Genomic DNA, 14865 nt, shown 5'->3' with positions numbered 1-14865 from the left:
GGTCTTTTTGTAGATGATATCAGATAGAAATGTCAGGGACAGAATCCACTGATGAGGAAATATCTCTGGAGGAATCACTGTTATTGTGCTCAAGACGAGGACAAGCCAACATTATACGTGACATATTACAGAGTAAAAAGGAAGGCAAAGTTGATCTTGATATTAACTGTAAAGGTATTATATCTAAAACATCTATCAATAGATTATAAAGAATTTATTTTAGCTTCTAGACTTGTGTGACCAGTAATTCTTAGATTACTTATTTAACCCCCATGCTAGTCTTGCTAGTTTTCTAGGAAAACTGTGAAACAATCAAAGTTAAAATCAAAACAAGATTAAATTTCATTAAACTGCAATGATGGTCCTATATGGTTTTCCCTTCATTCATGAATGAATATTGAAGTAACTAGGCAATCATTTTATGGCATTTTAAGACTTGTCAAGAGCTGATGTCAGTTTGTCAAAGATGTCAAAAAAGTGTCTGGTTACATTTTGTCATTCATGGATGCTTCTGAAATAATTCGGAACTGTAAGAGAAAAGAATGTGTTTTCTATTGCATCTTCATTCTTATAACACTTTTTGTTAAAACCATGCATTGGCTGGAAGTCAAAGGTCATGCTCCTTTACTGGGCCCAGCTTGGGTGCATTTGTCTTTCAATGACAAGTCTTGTTTCTTTATCAAATTTGTGACAACTTTGATAGTTATTGATGTATTTGGTTTACACCTGAACACAACACCTTCAAGACCAAACTTTTAAATTGAGTTGTTAACTTTCACCTTTCAAAGACCTTCTGCTTCACCATCAAGGTCAAATGTAAATTCGAATTATAATTTGTTCAAGACCATTATGTTTTCTAGGAGTATTCTTTTCTGCAATATTCTTTCTTCAATGTATTTGACCTTAGAAATAAGAATAAGTTGAGTGTTATCCCCACCTGGCAGTGACTCTTGTTTTATATTTTTAATGTTTTGTTGTATATCTGACAGGTTCACAGAAAGCAAACAGAGGATGGACCCCGTTGCACCTGGCATCATACTTTGGTCATCCAGAGGTAGTCCAGATACTTTTAGAGGTACAACACTGTGGACACATTCTGACCTGCACATATGTTTACACCTCATATTTCCTTGTTACCCATAATTCTAAGGTATTTGGTGTAAGCAGTCTCAAGTGAAGCCCAGACTTAACGCACCTGCTAGGACTTTTATTTTAACTTTCTGATTGTGTTGTAACAGATATGTTCCATATACAACTGAGAAAACTTTTTATTAATTCAGATGAGGGGCAAATGAAATATTTCGTTATGTCATATTTTTTAATACAATTTTCATTGTTAAATAACTAGTGGAACATTATATAAGTACAATAGAAGAAATCACCATCTGTAGACAAGGCTAGGTATAGAATTTGATGTACTAAAATTTTAAGATTGTTACCCATTTTTAGCTCCACTTTCGAAGATAAAGCAGGGTTAATTTCAAGACCCACTCGTCGATGTCAGCGTCAGTCCAAATTAACCTTTTTATACCCCCACAAACAAAGTTTAGGGGGGTTTATAGGAGTCAGCTTGCAGGTCAGTTTCATGGTTTCTGTATGATAACTAGAAATTGGAATGAGTTATTGTCATCAAACTTGGTATATAGCAACCTTATGTGGAAGTGCAGTGCTTAAGAACCGTAACTCTATCTTGACTTATTACAGAGTAATTCAATAAAACTTCATCAATGGTCAACAGTGAAAGGAAATGCAACAATATTACAAGAACCACAACTATCTTTAATTTCCCACAACTATAACTCTATTTCAATTCTTTTACAAGGTATTCTGTTACTAGTAACATCTTCAATTCCGAAGCAGTCTTGGGGGGGGGGGCTTTTTATTCACATTTAGTGATAGTTCTAGTTACAGAATGGTGTATCAGTAAATGTAGATCAAAATTAACTTGTGTTTATTACAGTATGGTGTATCTGTAAATGTTGGTTAACATTAACTCCTGTTTATTACAGTATGGTGTATCAGTAAATGTAGGTCAATATTAACTCATGTTTAATACAGTATGGTGTATCTGTAAATGTAGGTCAAGATTAACTCATGTTTATTACAGTATAATGTATCAGTAAATGTAGGTCAATATTAACTCATGTTTATTACAGTATGATGTATCAGTAAATGTAGATCAATATTAACTCATGTTTATTACAGTATGATGTATCAGTAAATGTAGGTCAAGATTAACTCATGTTTAATACAGTATAGTGTATCAGTAAATGTAGGTCAAGATTAACTCATGTTTATTACGGCATGATGTATCAGTAAATGTAGATCAAAATTAACTAGTGTTTATTATAGTATGGTGTATCTGTAAATGTAGGTCAAGATTAACTCATGTTTATTACAGTATGATGTTTCAGTAAATGTAGGTCAAGATTAACTCATGTTTAATACAGTATAGTGTATCAGTAAATGTAGGTCAAGATTAACTCATGTTTATTACAGTATAATGTATCAGTAAATGTAGGTCAATATTAACTCATGTTTATTACAGCATGATGTATCAGTAAATGTAGATCAAAATTAACTAGTGTTTATTACAGTATGGTGTATCTGTAAATGTAGGTCAAGATTAACTCATGTTTATTACAGTATGATGTATCAGTAAATGTAGATCAAAATTAACTAGTGTTTATTACAGTATGGTGTATCTGTAAATGTAGGTCAAGATTAACTCATGTTTATTACAGCATGATGTATCAGTAAATGTAGATCAAAATTAACTAGTGTTTATTACAGTATGGTGTATCTGTAAATGTAGGTCAAGATTAACTCATGTTTATTACAGTATGATGTTTCAGTAAATGTAGGTCAAAATTGACTCTTGTTTATTACAGTATGGTGTATCAGTAAATGTAGTAAACAATGTTGGGGACACAGCTTTACACAAAGCAGCTCACACTGGCAGACTGGTTTGTTTTTCTTTTTCAATAAGATATTAAAGAAAATTTTAAACCTTTTGACAGCATATATTGTGAAGTTGTTACAAATTACTTTGTATGTATATTTGCATTATTGAAAGTAGATTTCTAGAAACTTTTTTGTTCATTTAATAAAATGAGTCATTAGCATCAGTCACTAATTATTAGTGAGCATTATCAAAACTTGTGTAATATATGTTTAAATGACCACTTCAATGCTATAAATAAACACTGTGTCTAAGAATGTTAATCTGATAATGATATGATAATGGAGGAATGATACATAAAATTTTTCAAGTACATGTAATTCTTATGGCTAAAAATCTTGATTGTATGGTATATGTAATAGTATGTATGAACCAGTTATTTATTTATTGTATGAAGTAGTTAATTGTGTCTAGGATGTGGTGACTTTATTGTTGCAACATGGGGCTGATGTTTCAATTATTAATGCTGAAGGAAGCACTGCCAAGTCACTTGCCAAAACTCCGGAAATCCAAAGACTTATTCGGGGTATGTATTTAAAGAAAACAGTACATCACATTAATATGAGAAAAAGTAATACCTGGTACTTCTCCAATCATATCCTTCAGTATGTATGTCAAAATTAAGAAAACATAAGAGACAAAAATAGGAGAAGAAAAAAAGTAAAAAAAAAACCATCTTGTCCTCAACTGCCCAGTAGATTTTGATGAAACTCTACAGAAATTATTATTAGACAGTCCTTTAGTAAAATTACTAAAATCATTCAGGTCTGCTGGACAAGATGGCCACCATAGCTAAAATAAAAAAAACAAAAAAACACATATGCAATATAGTCAACTGAATATTTAATTAAAAACTTTAATATTGCCATCCTATTGGGCGTTGAAATTTTGATGAAACTATATCAGAAATTGGCCTTTCTCTGTTGCATGTGGTCCATGGTATATAAAATTAAATGTATCTAGGCTGCTGATCAAGATTGCTACCAAAGCTAAAAAACACTTTCAAATTCTAGTCACCATTTTAAAGTTTTATTTAGTGTGAATATCCTTTGTGTAGAGTCCATTATGAAATAATAATACGAAAGGTATCAATTCAACATTTTTTTTCTTTTAATACACCAACACTTCCACACAGAAGTTTGTAAAATTGATGTTTCTACCAATGTCTTGTTCATTTTGAATCATCTACCTAGGTGAGTGATTAAAAGTCATCATGGCACTCTTGTTTAAGATGTGACTTGGTTTTGATTTTGTGATAAGCAATAAGATTGTTTCCAGAAAGAGATGGTGTTTTTGTTAAGTGTTGGCCTACTTAAGGAACTTGGATCCAAGTACTACATTCAAGCCCTACTTTCATTACAGTAATGGTTCCTTTCTTATATGGTAGCAATACTGGTTAAGTTTCAGGAACTGGACTGAAGAGTGGTTCAAAACAGCTTGAAACTTTCCTCACAATAGAGCTAGAACAAATAGATTTAAACTTAATTGTTTCTGCTTTGTGTCTGATATAATACTTCATCTGGTATTTTGTATAGAAATTTCTTGAAATAAGTGTTGGTTGAAAATTTTCCTACTTCACATGAAAAAATAAGTAATCGAATCTATATTTTGTTATAAATGAGTAGAGGATGTGGCTTATATAGCTAGCTGTACGGCTCTCAGTAATATTACTGAATTGTGTTTTTGTTTTTTCAGCTGCAGAAGAACATGATGCTAGTCGACTGGAAGAGGAGTTTATATCATCTGTCAGACTGGGACAGATAGAACATATAGAACATCTAGTAAGTAAATTTACTTTTATTATGTTATGGGTAAAGTTAAAGGGACTTTACTGCGGTTTAAATGCCTAAAAACATAACATTTGAATTTCTTACATAAATGATCTGGGGCACTTTAAACATACATATATGCAAGGATAGTTAAGAAATATACCTTGAAATAAATTGAAAATCATATTTTATTCTTTTCTTAGCCTGATTTGAGTGAAAAACGTTTTAACGCTTTTAATTTTTGGTCATTTTTTCACAATTTGAAAAATTATTCTGGAAAAGCAAAGTGCGCGAATGATCTTAGATTTTGCACAAAGATAAGTGGTCTAAACCTACATCAAATGGTACATATATCTGGAAAAAATATTTTCAGTCCCATCATGTCAAAAAACCTCAGTGGAGTCCCTTTAATGTCAACTCTCAAACTGGGACAGATAGAAAATTTAGTAAGTAGTTATGAATTTGTTTATGTCATCTGTCAAACTAAAACAGATGATTTTCCCCAGACCAACAGATGACATAAACTAAATTCAAAACATACTAAATTTTCTTTCTGTCTCAGCCTTACAGATGACATTAACAGAAAATAAAACCCTGCAACCCTGCTTACTAAATTTTCCACCTTTATATCTGTCCCAGTCTTGCCTTAGTCACAAATAGCAAAAAAAAACTACACAATATTGGCTGGCATTCCTCCGGCGGCAGTGACAATCGAACAGCAGCAGCTGAAAATCTTGCTCATCTGGTGGGCGCTGTCAATTTTAAGGACAACTGAAAAGCTAACAGCCTTCGGACAATCATTTTTAGGGTCAGTGAATTAAAATAATCATCGGGCGGACAGGGCCTGGTCAACGGGCAGTGATCTGGCGATGTTTTTGGATTGGACGATTGTTTTTGATACAAAAAATGACCATTTGATTTTAAAGGCACCTGGGTGGACATTGCCTAGGCCTTGTCCGGCACCAAAATAGACACCAGTTTGCGAACGAATATCACCTGGTTCCCAGACGATTCATGAGCAAGCAATGGACAGTCATTGATCATCGTTTTGCCGTCCGGGGACTGGGCGGCTTTAGTTTGTTGTTATTGCTTCAAAAAATGCATTTGTGAATTCCTTTGGATTTAAAATGAACTCTTCGTCGTGCAAGAATGTCTAGGCTGATAATTCTGAAGGCAAAGGCAAAATATAATTATGTTGCAGCAGCATAATTTGATGAGGTTCACCACAAATGTTATATTTTAACCTCAAATATCCTGGAAATTTTTCAGCAAGGCTGTTTAAAGGATTTCTATGTCAAGTTGAATTTTGGTCATCTTGGGTCAAAAACAAAGTGACACAGCCCATATATTGAAAAAAAACTTGTTTACATTTGCAATTTGTAAATATTTAGATTTTTATCAAGTAAGAATATTTCTATTTTGAATCAATCAGTATATCAGGTTATTTTCACATATGGCAAATTATGCGATGTTGGGGGTAATCTAAGTTTAGCTAATCTAATTTCAGCGATTTTGTTGTACATGTTTCTATTTTTTTTACACTTTTCAGCTGACAAAGAGCACTCTTTTTCTCAGAAAAGTATTGTTTTCACAGTCAAAACTTTGTTTGATGTATGGCTTACAAGTATATATTCTGAATTTCACACTTATTGCCTTGTCTCATTATTGTTAACATGTAATTGTTTATCTGCCTGTGTTTGTTTACCTTCTTGCAAGGTGTGAATTATATTATTTTATCAGACAATCAGTTAAATAAGCGTAAACAATAATACCTTTTTTGTCACTGTGTCAGTTAAGATTTTTTATGTACTTAAAAAAAACATTAAAAAAAAACAAAAAAACAAAAAAACATTTAATTTTTAACAACCGTGAATATTTAAGTTTGATGAATTGATTTGCAATTATCACAATGTAAAATATATACGACTAAACTGGGCAGCAAATCTAAAGCAGAATATAAAATTCCAGAAACTCACGACATCCATGTATGAAATTGAAGGAAAATTTATTGAACCTATTTTTTAGGATATTCATTGCACATGAATATAGCGAAATTTAGATACTTGTGTAAAAAACTGTAAAAAACGGTATTATAGTACTGTATGGCCTTTGTACACACTGAACTTGACCCCCAAATTCACCAGACACTGCTGCATTATGGCAAAGTTCAATTGTATAGATAAAAGTAGAGATCTACTTCTGTTCTCACTATTAAATGATAATATTAATGTGGTGTCGTAACATTTCTGTACAAATGCAATCTTGTTCTTTATAGATGTTGGATGGAAGATTTAATGGGAAGATTAATTGTCAGGACAGTTTTGGGAATACAGCATTACATGTGGCAGCTCAGGCAGGGCAGAAAGAGGTAGCAGTGTACCTATTGCAACAGGGGCTAGATACAGGCACAAAAAATAAACAAGGTGATTTTATTATAGATTGATGTAGTATTGTTTGCATTGTATCATTTTGGCTTGATGTTTATGAAAGCTAAATACAATACATGGTTAAAAGGCAGGGGCCTATAGGTTTGCCCTCCATCTGTCTGTCTGTCTGTCTGTATGTCAATCTGTCAACAAAAACTGTATCCTGTGATAACTCCTAAAGTACTGAAAATATTTGTATGAAACTTAAAATATGGATAGCAGAAAGGAGATTTTGCACATCATTTTTTATGCCCCTGCCATGATAATGACAGAGTGGGCATATAGTGGCCATGCATGCATGTGTTTGAAATTTTTGTCTGGCCTCAATGGATTTTGAAATAAATTGACACAAATGTTAAGCATGAAGAGACAGTGTGCCATTTGGATTGAGTAAGGGGTTAGTGGCATCAAGGCCACCAGTACTAAAATTGATATTTACCCTTTTGCCCATACAGCTTTTGTTTATTGACAGATGTTTGTCATATTTGGTAGGAAGATATCTTGCATGGTCTTCTTCCTTTGATTGAGTTAGAGGTCATTGTGTCAAGGTCAAGGGTGCCAAAAATAGATTTTTAAACATTAGCTTATACAGCCTTTATAGACTGATGGCTTTTCATATTTGGAAGGAACATACCTTGGATGGTCCAGTGCTGGGATCACAATGTCAATATAACTTGTGCTAACAATAGATTTTTTACACTTTTATACAGCCTTTTTTTAACCAATGTCTCATATTTACGAGAACATACCTAAGGTGGTCCTTTAAGTTTTGATGGAGTTTGGGGTCACTAGGTAAGTCTTTCATTTACATATATTTGATAAGTTGAATATTTTTCAACTTCATAAATTTGATAAGTTGAATATTTCTCAACTTCATAACAAGTCATAGCAATGACTTGCCAACTTATATTTTTCACCATTTCAAAACGCCATAACTCTGTCAAGTTATATAACTGTGTTTACAATGTTGACAAAACATTCTTTAGGATAAGACCATCATGTACATGGATATCAAACTCAAATTGACCTTGGCTCATTAAGGCCTTGACCTTGAAGGTTAAATAAATGAATTTTCACTGTTTTTGCTAAAATTGACTAATACTAGTAAATGGATTAGCTTCATACTTAGACAAAACAGCCTTTAGGACAAGGCCTTCTAATGGTTGAACTGGCCTTGACCTTTAAATGACCTTGACTGTCTAGGTCAAAGTATTTAATTTTATTTAAACTATCATAATTGTACTGATTTGATTTATACTTAAACAAAGACTTGCTACCAAACAAACATATTGAATAATTTAGATGTGACTTTTACTTTTAAAAGACTGAGACTGTCAAGGTCAACTTAATGGATTCTTTTGTGTTTAACTCAAGATGAGCTAAGAGATACCCACCGCTTGTTATCCGGCGTCTCTTGTCAGTAATTTACATTTTTGCTTTAACAATATCTCCTCTGTCTAGGCCCCCTAGGCCCCTGCACCAATAGTGATGAAACTTTGCAGGAATGATCCTTGGATACTTTTTAGCTCATGTTGTCAAAAAGTGACAAGGTGAGCTTTTGTGATCGCTCTTCGTCTGGTGTCCATGCGGCATCCCTCTGTAAACTTTTACTTTAAACAACATCTCCTCATTTGGTCAAATAAAAGCCCCGGGGTCAAAATTAGCTCTGCCTAATGGGGTCATTGAGTTTGCTTAATTGTAAATTGTAAAAATCTTCTTTTAAAAAACCCAAAGAGCTAGAGCTTAGATATTTAACATGAAACATCTTCTAGTGAGTTTTTGCCAAGTTTGTTCAAATAAAAGCTTCGGGATCAAAATTAGTACCTCCCCAGGGGGTCATTTATTTTCATTACATGCACACATCTTTTGCAACTGTTAATGTTCTCCCTTAGCAATAGCAACCAATAATGTTTTTACACATGCACTATTTCAGATACAAATATGAACTTTCTGATAGTTTTAGATTTCATATCAGCTTTTGTTTATAGTTCACAGTATTACTTGTTCCTTGTCATGGAGAGTTTTCATGTTCATGTGAGCGATTTCAGAACCATCATGGCTCTCTTGCTAATGTCTACCTTTTTAAGATCTACTCCTTAATTATTTGGTTAATTTTGATTTAACTCTACTGGAATGGTCCTTGAAAAGTTTTCTTTAAAAATTGTTCAAATGGTTCAAGTTTTCTGAATAAGATAGCCAACTAATATAGATAAACCTTTTAACAAGAACTACTCCTTAACTATTTGGAAAATTTTGATGAAAATTTATTGTAATGATCTTTGGATAGTTTGTTTCCTTGTATAAAAAAGTATAATGCCCAAAGCTTAGATTTTTAGCTCGACTATTTGATAAGAATAAGTAGAGCTATAGTAGTCACCCGAGCGTCGGTGTCGGTGTCGGCATAACCACTTAGGTTAAAGTTTTTGTAATACCTCAAATATTTTCAAAGTCCATTGACATATGGCTTTGAAACTTTGCACACTTGTTCACCATCATGACCCCAACCTGTAGACAGGAGGTGATAACTGTATCAAGCATTTTGACAGAATTATGCCCCTTTTTCGACTTAGAATTTACGTTAAAGTTTTTGTAATACTTCAAATATTTTCAAAGTCCATTGACATATGGCTTTGAAACTTTGCACACTTGTTCACCATCATGACCCAACCTGTAGACAGGAGGAGGTAACTCTATGAAGCATTACAATTTACATTAGAATTTACATTTAATTTTGCATACCACCTCAGATATTTTCATATTCTATTGACATCTGGCTTTGAAACAAGTTGAAATTTTATACACTTTTTTGGGAGCATAATAGGACTCTCTTCAAGGCCTATAACTGTAACATGGATTTAAAGACAAATTTTGCTCTTTTGTTAACTTAGAAAATTTTACATTATCAAGGCTTTTTTACTATCAAGCACTAAGAATAGTCGAGCGTTGCTGTCCTACCGACAGCTCTTGTTCACTATATCATTGCTTTGTGATCTTTCATAAAAGTGACATTAATCATGCCCCTGGGGTCAAAAAAGGTAAGGCCTTAGTTAAGAAAGACTTTCAAAGTAAAACATGTTTAAGTCTTCTTGTTTGAAATTACAATTCCCAGAGCTTTGATCTTTGGCATATAGGATTTCCCAGTGGACATCTACAAAGGTTATAATTATTATGCTTCTTGGGTAAAAAATGACAACCTTATGTGATGTAATTACTAATCTTTTCATTGAAGAATTGGGACCTGGTCTTGTAATGTATCAAAGGTGAACAATCATCATTCTGTCCTTCTTGTTAGCAAGAATGATTTGATCAGGCTTTTGTTAAAAATGAATTTTATTGAGTCACAAGAAATAAAAATAAAAAAATTATTAATTATATGCAGGATTTATACCAGCTGAGGTAGCCAAAACAGAACAAATGAAACAGTTACTTCATGTCAAACCAAAGAAAGATGTCATAAAAATACCGGCTAGATATGAGGGACTTCTTATAAAGGTATTGAGCTTAAAGTTTTATAGCATTGGCATTATAATGATTGATCTGGTTTGTCAGTCTCAGTTACTATATTAGGTTTAAAGGTATAAAAAGTATTTTTAGGAACCTTTTTACAAAGGCAAAGAGGGAAAATTTATACAAATGGTGAGAATTCTTGGCATGACTCACTTTCAGAGGCAGATAATTAAGAAGAAACATTTATTTTCATCAATTTGTTAATCCCTTTAATCTTAGTACCTTTAAGTTTGGCTAGAGTTGAAGATTACTGGGGTCCAGGTCACTGGTGCTAAAAATAGATTTTTATACTTTTGCTCTTACAGCCATTATAGACATTGTAATGTGCAGTTTCCGGCGCATCCAAAGCCTTCAGTCCAAGTTAAAAATATTTATACATGTTTGAATGGCTTGATAATATGAACACTTACCAATACCTGTTTTTTTCCAATTTAACTTATGTTTTATATGCCTTTTTTGGCAAGTTGAATATTTTTCACTGCCACTGAACAATTTGTATCAAAATCTAATCTGTACAATGTTTGAGATTTTTATTTTTGTTATTTTTGTTTCTGTTCATAGAAGAAGTTTGTGAGAAGTAAACCATTGTGGGTTGTATTAGAGAGAGGGGTACTGTCTTATTTTCATAACAGGTAGAAAATAATTTCATATAATTATATATTGACACATAGAATTTGGAAAAGGAAATTGGTTTTAGATGTGTTATTATGTATTGACCATTTTGAAGTTCAGATTCACATTAATAATGTTACTTTCAACATCAAATTTACAATATTTAACATACATGTATATAATTAATAGATTTATATTACTGTTATTGTTACACATCTATGGATCAAATGTTTGGAAGTATTGTATTAAGGACTGTAGCAACTCAGAGAAGCAGCATTTATAAAATAATTCAACAAAGATCTCATGTCAAGTTTACACAAAAATGGCTCATTATAACTTACCTATCTGCTGTGCACTTGTGGCATTTAACTCACATGCCAGTGAATTTAAATTTTCAGAGGGGATGCTTCAACAGGCAGTAAAAGGCGGGGAATGAAATACCTTGATAATGCTCATTTAATGGTAGGTGATAATGGTAATAGTTATTGATTTGGTGGTGGTAATGGTAAGTGGTGATGATGATGATGATGCTGATGATGGTGGTGGTGATGATGATGATGATGTTAATAATGATAAGTGATGATTATGATGATAAGTGGTGCTGGTAATGTAATGATGAATGATTGTGGTGATGGTGTTGGTGTTGTTGATGAGGATGATGGTGATGATGTTGTTGTTGATGATGATGAATATGATGATGATGATGTAGAAAAGTGGTAAAGAATTTGTACACTATGTATGACAGGCTGTATTCCCTATTGCAGATCATTTAAAATTGATTTTTTCTTTAGAAAACTGCTTAAAAATTTAACATATCTACTGTGTATGTTCTCACACATTTTATTTTATATTAAAAAGAAAGACTATGAAGTAGTTATCTATACTTGACTGTAAACTAACAAATCATTTTTAACAGTGATACTTTTCATTAACAACATAGCAAATGGAAAAAGAAATTATTTGATTAATGAATTTAGATGGTTATAAAGGTAATGAACATGATTGTGTTTAAAGTTGCTCTCTATAATTTGTTCATGATGAAATGATTCCAGGTGTCAGAGGAAAACAGTTATGATTTTATGATAAGATTTTCTGATGGAACAAACCACAAATTGGGTGTTGATCCTGGAGCTAAGGAAGTGCAAGTGGGCCGGGATCCAACCACAGGAGAAATAGTAACAAGACAGGTAAGTTTTCTACCATACCTGTCCAGGTCTTGGATATTTTTTTTACATGAATATATGACCTGCCTAGTCCACTTATTTAGGATCCCATCAGCATGTACTTAAACATGACAATCCTTTTGACTGGCCTTGTAAGTAGGTCTTACTCAACTTGATGTATATACGACAAAAAAATACCTCCACAAATGTTAACCTGAACTTGATCATTAGCTGTATATGACTTTGACAATTTGATTCATATTTGAAATAAACAATGCTTAAGACAAAACCATCATGGGAAGTATTTCAGCTTTACATTCCAATGCCCTTGACCAGCTTGGTCAAATATAAAAATGTATATAAAGTTTCTGTAGAGCTTTGTAATTTATTCAAAGATATGATTGGACCACATTTTCTTGCATATCAGACAGGATTATCTACCGTTTACACCGGTGTTAGAAAAATCTGTCTTACATCCCCCATGTAAGACAAGTTACGTGCTTTAAATGATGTTATTGCCACGCGCCTTTTATGAATGAATTACGTTCTTAAGATGATGTCATCTCTCTGTTATGATTGAAGTTGTAAGTTTATACGCTACAATAAGAAAAATAGTGCTTAATGAGAATATTTTCGTAATTACTGTTCTGAAAATAATTGATATGTAATATGCAAGAAAAAGAATCAAACAACGTACAGACAGGAATATCTAGCTCTCAGGTAACTGTTTAGCGGAAACTCAGCAGAGCCTTGTTACCACTGTAGACAATTACCCTTGAGCAAGATATTCTGGTCTGTACCGGCAGCCAGTGTAAGATTCTTATAATCATACTGACGGAAGTGAAAAAAATGTGTTTACTATAACATAGGATCATTGAATGTCTGTCCTCCATCATCCATCCATATTCTGTTCGTTAGCACTCGTTCGCTGCCTCAATTGTCACCAAACTTCCAATAATTGCTTGGACAAGTTTGGGCATTAGTTTTCTCCAGTGAAAAACTAGATAAGCCAAAAATAAAAAAACTTTGTCCAAATATCTTGGAAATTGGTCAGAAAGATTGTTTCAATGGATTTTTAGCTCATTTGTTTCGAACATGGGTCACCTGGGGTCAAAAACTTGCTCACACAGTCCAAATATGGAAAACCTTCTAAAAAATATAGGGACCACTGTTTTAGTACAAATATCCTTGGAATTGGTCTGAAGGGTTATTCAGATGATTTCTAGGTAAAGATCGCATAAGGGTCACCTGGGTGTAAAAACTAGGTCACATAGACAGAATATGAAAAAAACCTTGATTACACTCTAGAGGTTACATTTTTAGACAATTTAATATCCTAGAAATTATAAAAAAATATCCTAGCCTGAAAGGTTGTTAAGATGACTGCTTGCTCAATTTAAAATATAAGTCATATTGGGTCAGAAACGAGGTCACACAGCTCAGATATGGAAAAACCTTATTTACATTTGCACTATTTCAGGTGCAGATATGAAAGTTATGATATCAGATCATGGCATTTTATCTGCCTTTCATTTATTGCTATTTATATTAATTAAAAGCTTTAATAATCAGGTGAGGGATATTAGGGCCATGACGGCCCTCTTGTTTTTATTTATGATGTATATTTGGACAAATCAACAACACTTTCTTATTGAGTAATTAAATTATATCTTTCACCTTTAAATAAACTTCACCAAAACAAAGCCTCTATCAATGATTTTGCAGTTGAATATATGAAAGCTTGTGGTGGTTTTTAGTCCCCTTCTGATTTAACTGGAGGGGACTTTAGGTTTCCCTTCCTAATTGCTGAAAATAGATAGGGGGCCATCATACTGTAAACAGAACAAAAGATAACGTAGAGTTCATTCCATACATTCCTTAACATAAATATATTTATTTATGTTAAGGAATGTATGGAATAAACTCTACGTTATACTTGATAAAGATTGACCAAAATTAATTAGAAAAAAACACTATGTTAAATGTATTTCGGTGGGAAAAAATCTTGCTGTCAAGTTTGATTTGCCAGGGAGGAGCTATGTGATAATTAGAGGTCATGCATGAATATTCAGTAGTAAACAAAAGCCTGTGGCAGTGTTTATATCGCAGCAAGAGACATCTGCAGCAGATGAAACATTGGCGATAAGTAAAAAAACATTTTGGCACAATCTATTTATTTAGATTTTAAGCCAAAGTGAATTTGTTTACAATGGGCATATTCCATAAGTATTTCAAAAGTTGCTAAAAACAACAGAAATGTATTATTTTGATATTCTTGTAAAATATTTCTTGAAAAAAAAATGTTGATAGAGTTCTGAGTGATTTAGTTTAAGCCTTTGCATGATGTATTTCAGAACATTTAATTATCTAACTTTATAACATAAACCGCGGTGCAGGAGTGTAATGCAGCAATTTAATTAAAACAA

At 32.7% G+C, this 14865-nt stretch overlaps 1 protein-coding gene across 2 annotated transcripts in view; it reads left to right on the top strand.

Moving 5' to 3' along the window:
• LOC132722472 (oxysterol-binding protein-related protein 1-like) overlaps positions 1-14865 on the top strand; it is a 76497-nt gene that overhangs the window by 5810 nt on the left and 55822 nt on the right. For both annotated transcript variants that reach the window (XM_060706979.1, XM_060706980.1), the window contains exons 2-11: positions 14-174; positions 990-1075; positions 2892-2966; positions 3377-3488; positions 4658-4743; positions 7007-7154; positions 10537-10649; positions 11226-11296; positions 11675-11738; positions 12329-12463. In XM_060706979.1, the coding sequence (XP_060562962.1) occupies positions 30-174; positions 990-1075; positions 2892-2966; positions 3377-3488; positions 4658-4743; positions 7007-7154; positions 10537-10649; positions 11226-11296; positions 11675-11738; positions 12329-12463 (1035 nt within the window). In that variant the 5' untranslated portion in view covers positions 14-29. The remainder of the gene's footprint in view (positions 1-13; positions 175-989; positions 1076-2891; positions 2967-3376; positions 3489-4657; positions 4744-7006; positions 7155-10536; positions 10650-11225; positions 11297-11674; positions 11739-12328; positions 12464-14865) is intronic.

This window comes from Ruditapes philippinarum, unplaced genomic scaffold, assembly GCF_026571515.1.
Source record: "Ruditapes philippinarum isolate M1 unplaced genomic scaffold, ASM2657151v2 ctg910_1_1_1_1, whole genome shotgun sequence".
Taxonomy (NCBI): domain Eukaryota; kingdom Metazoa; phylum Mollusca; class Bivalvia; order Venerida; family Veneridae; genus Ruditapes; species Ruditapes philippinarum.
Note: the sequence above shows the minus strand (reverse complement) of the source record. Positions and strands in the feature narration are given on the sequence as shown.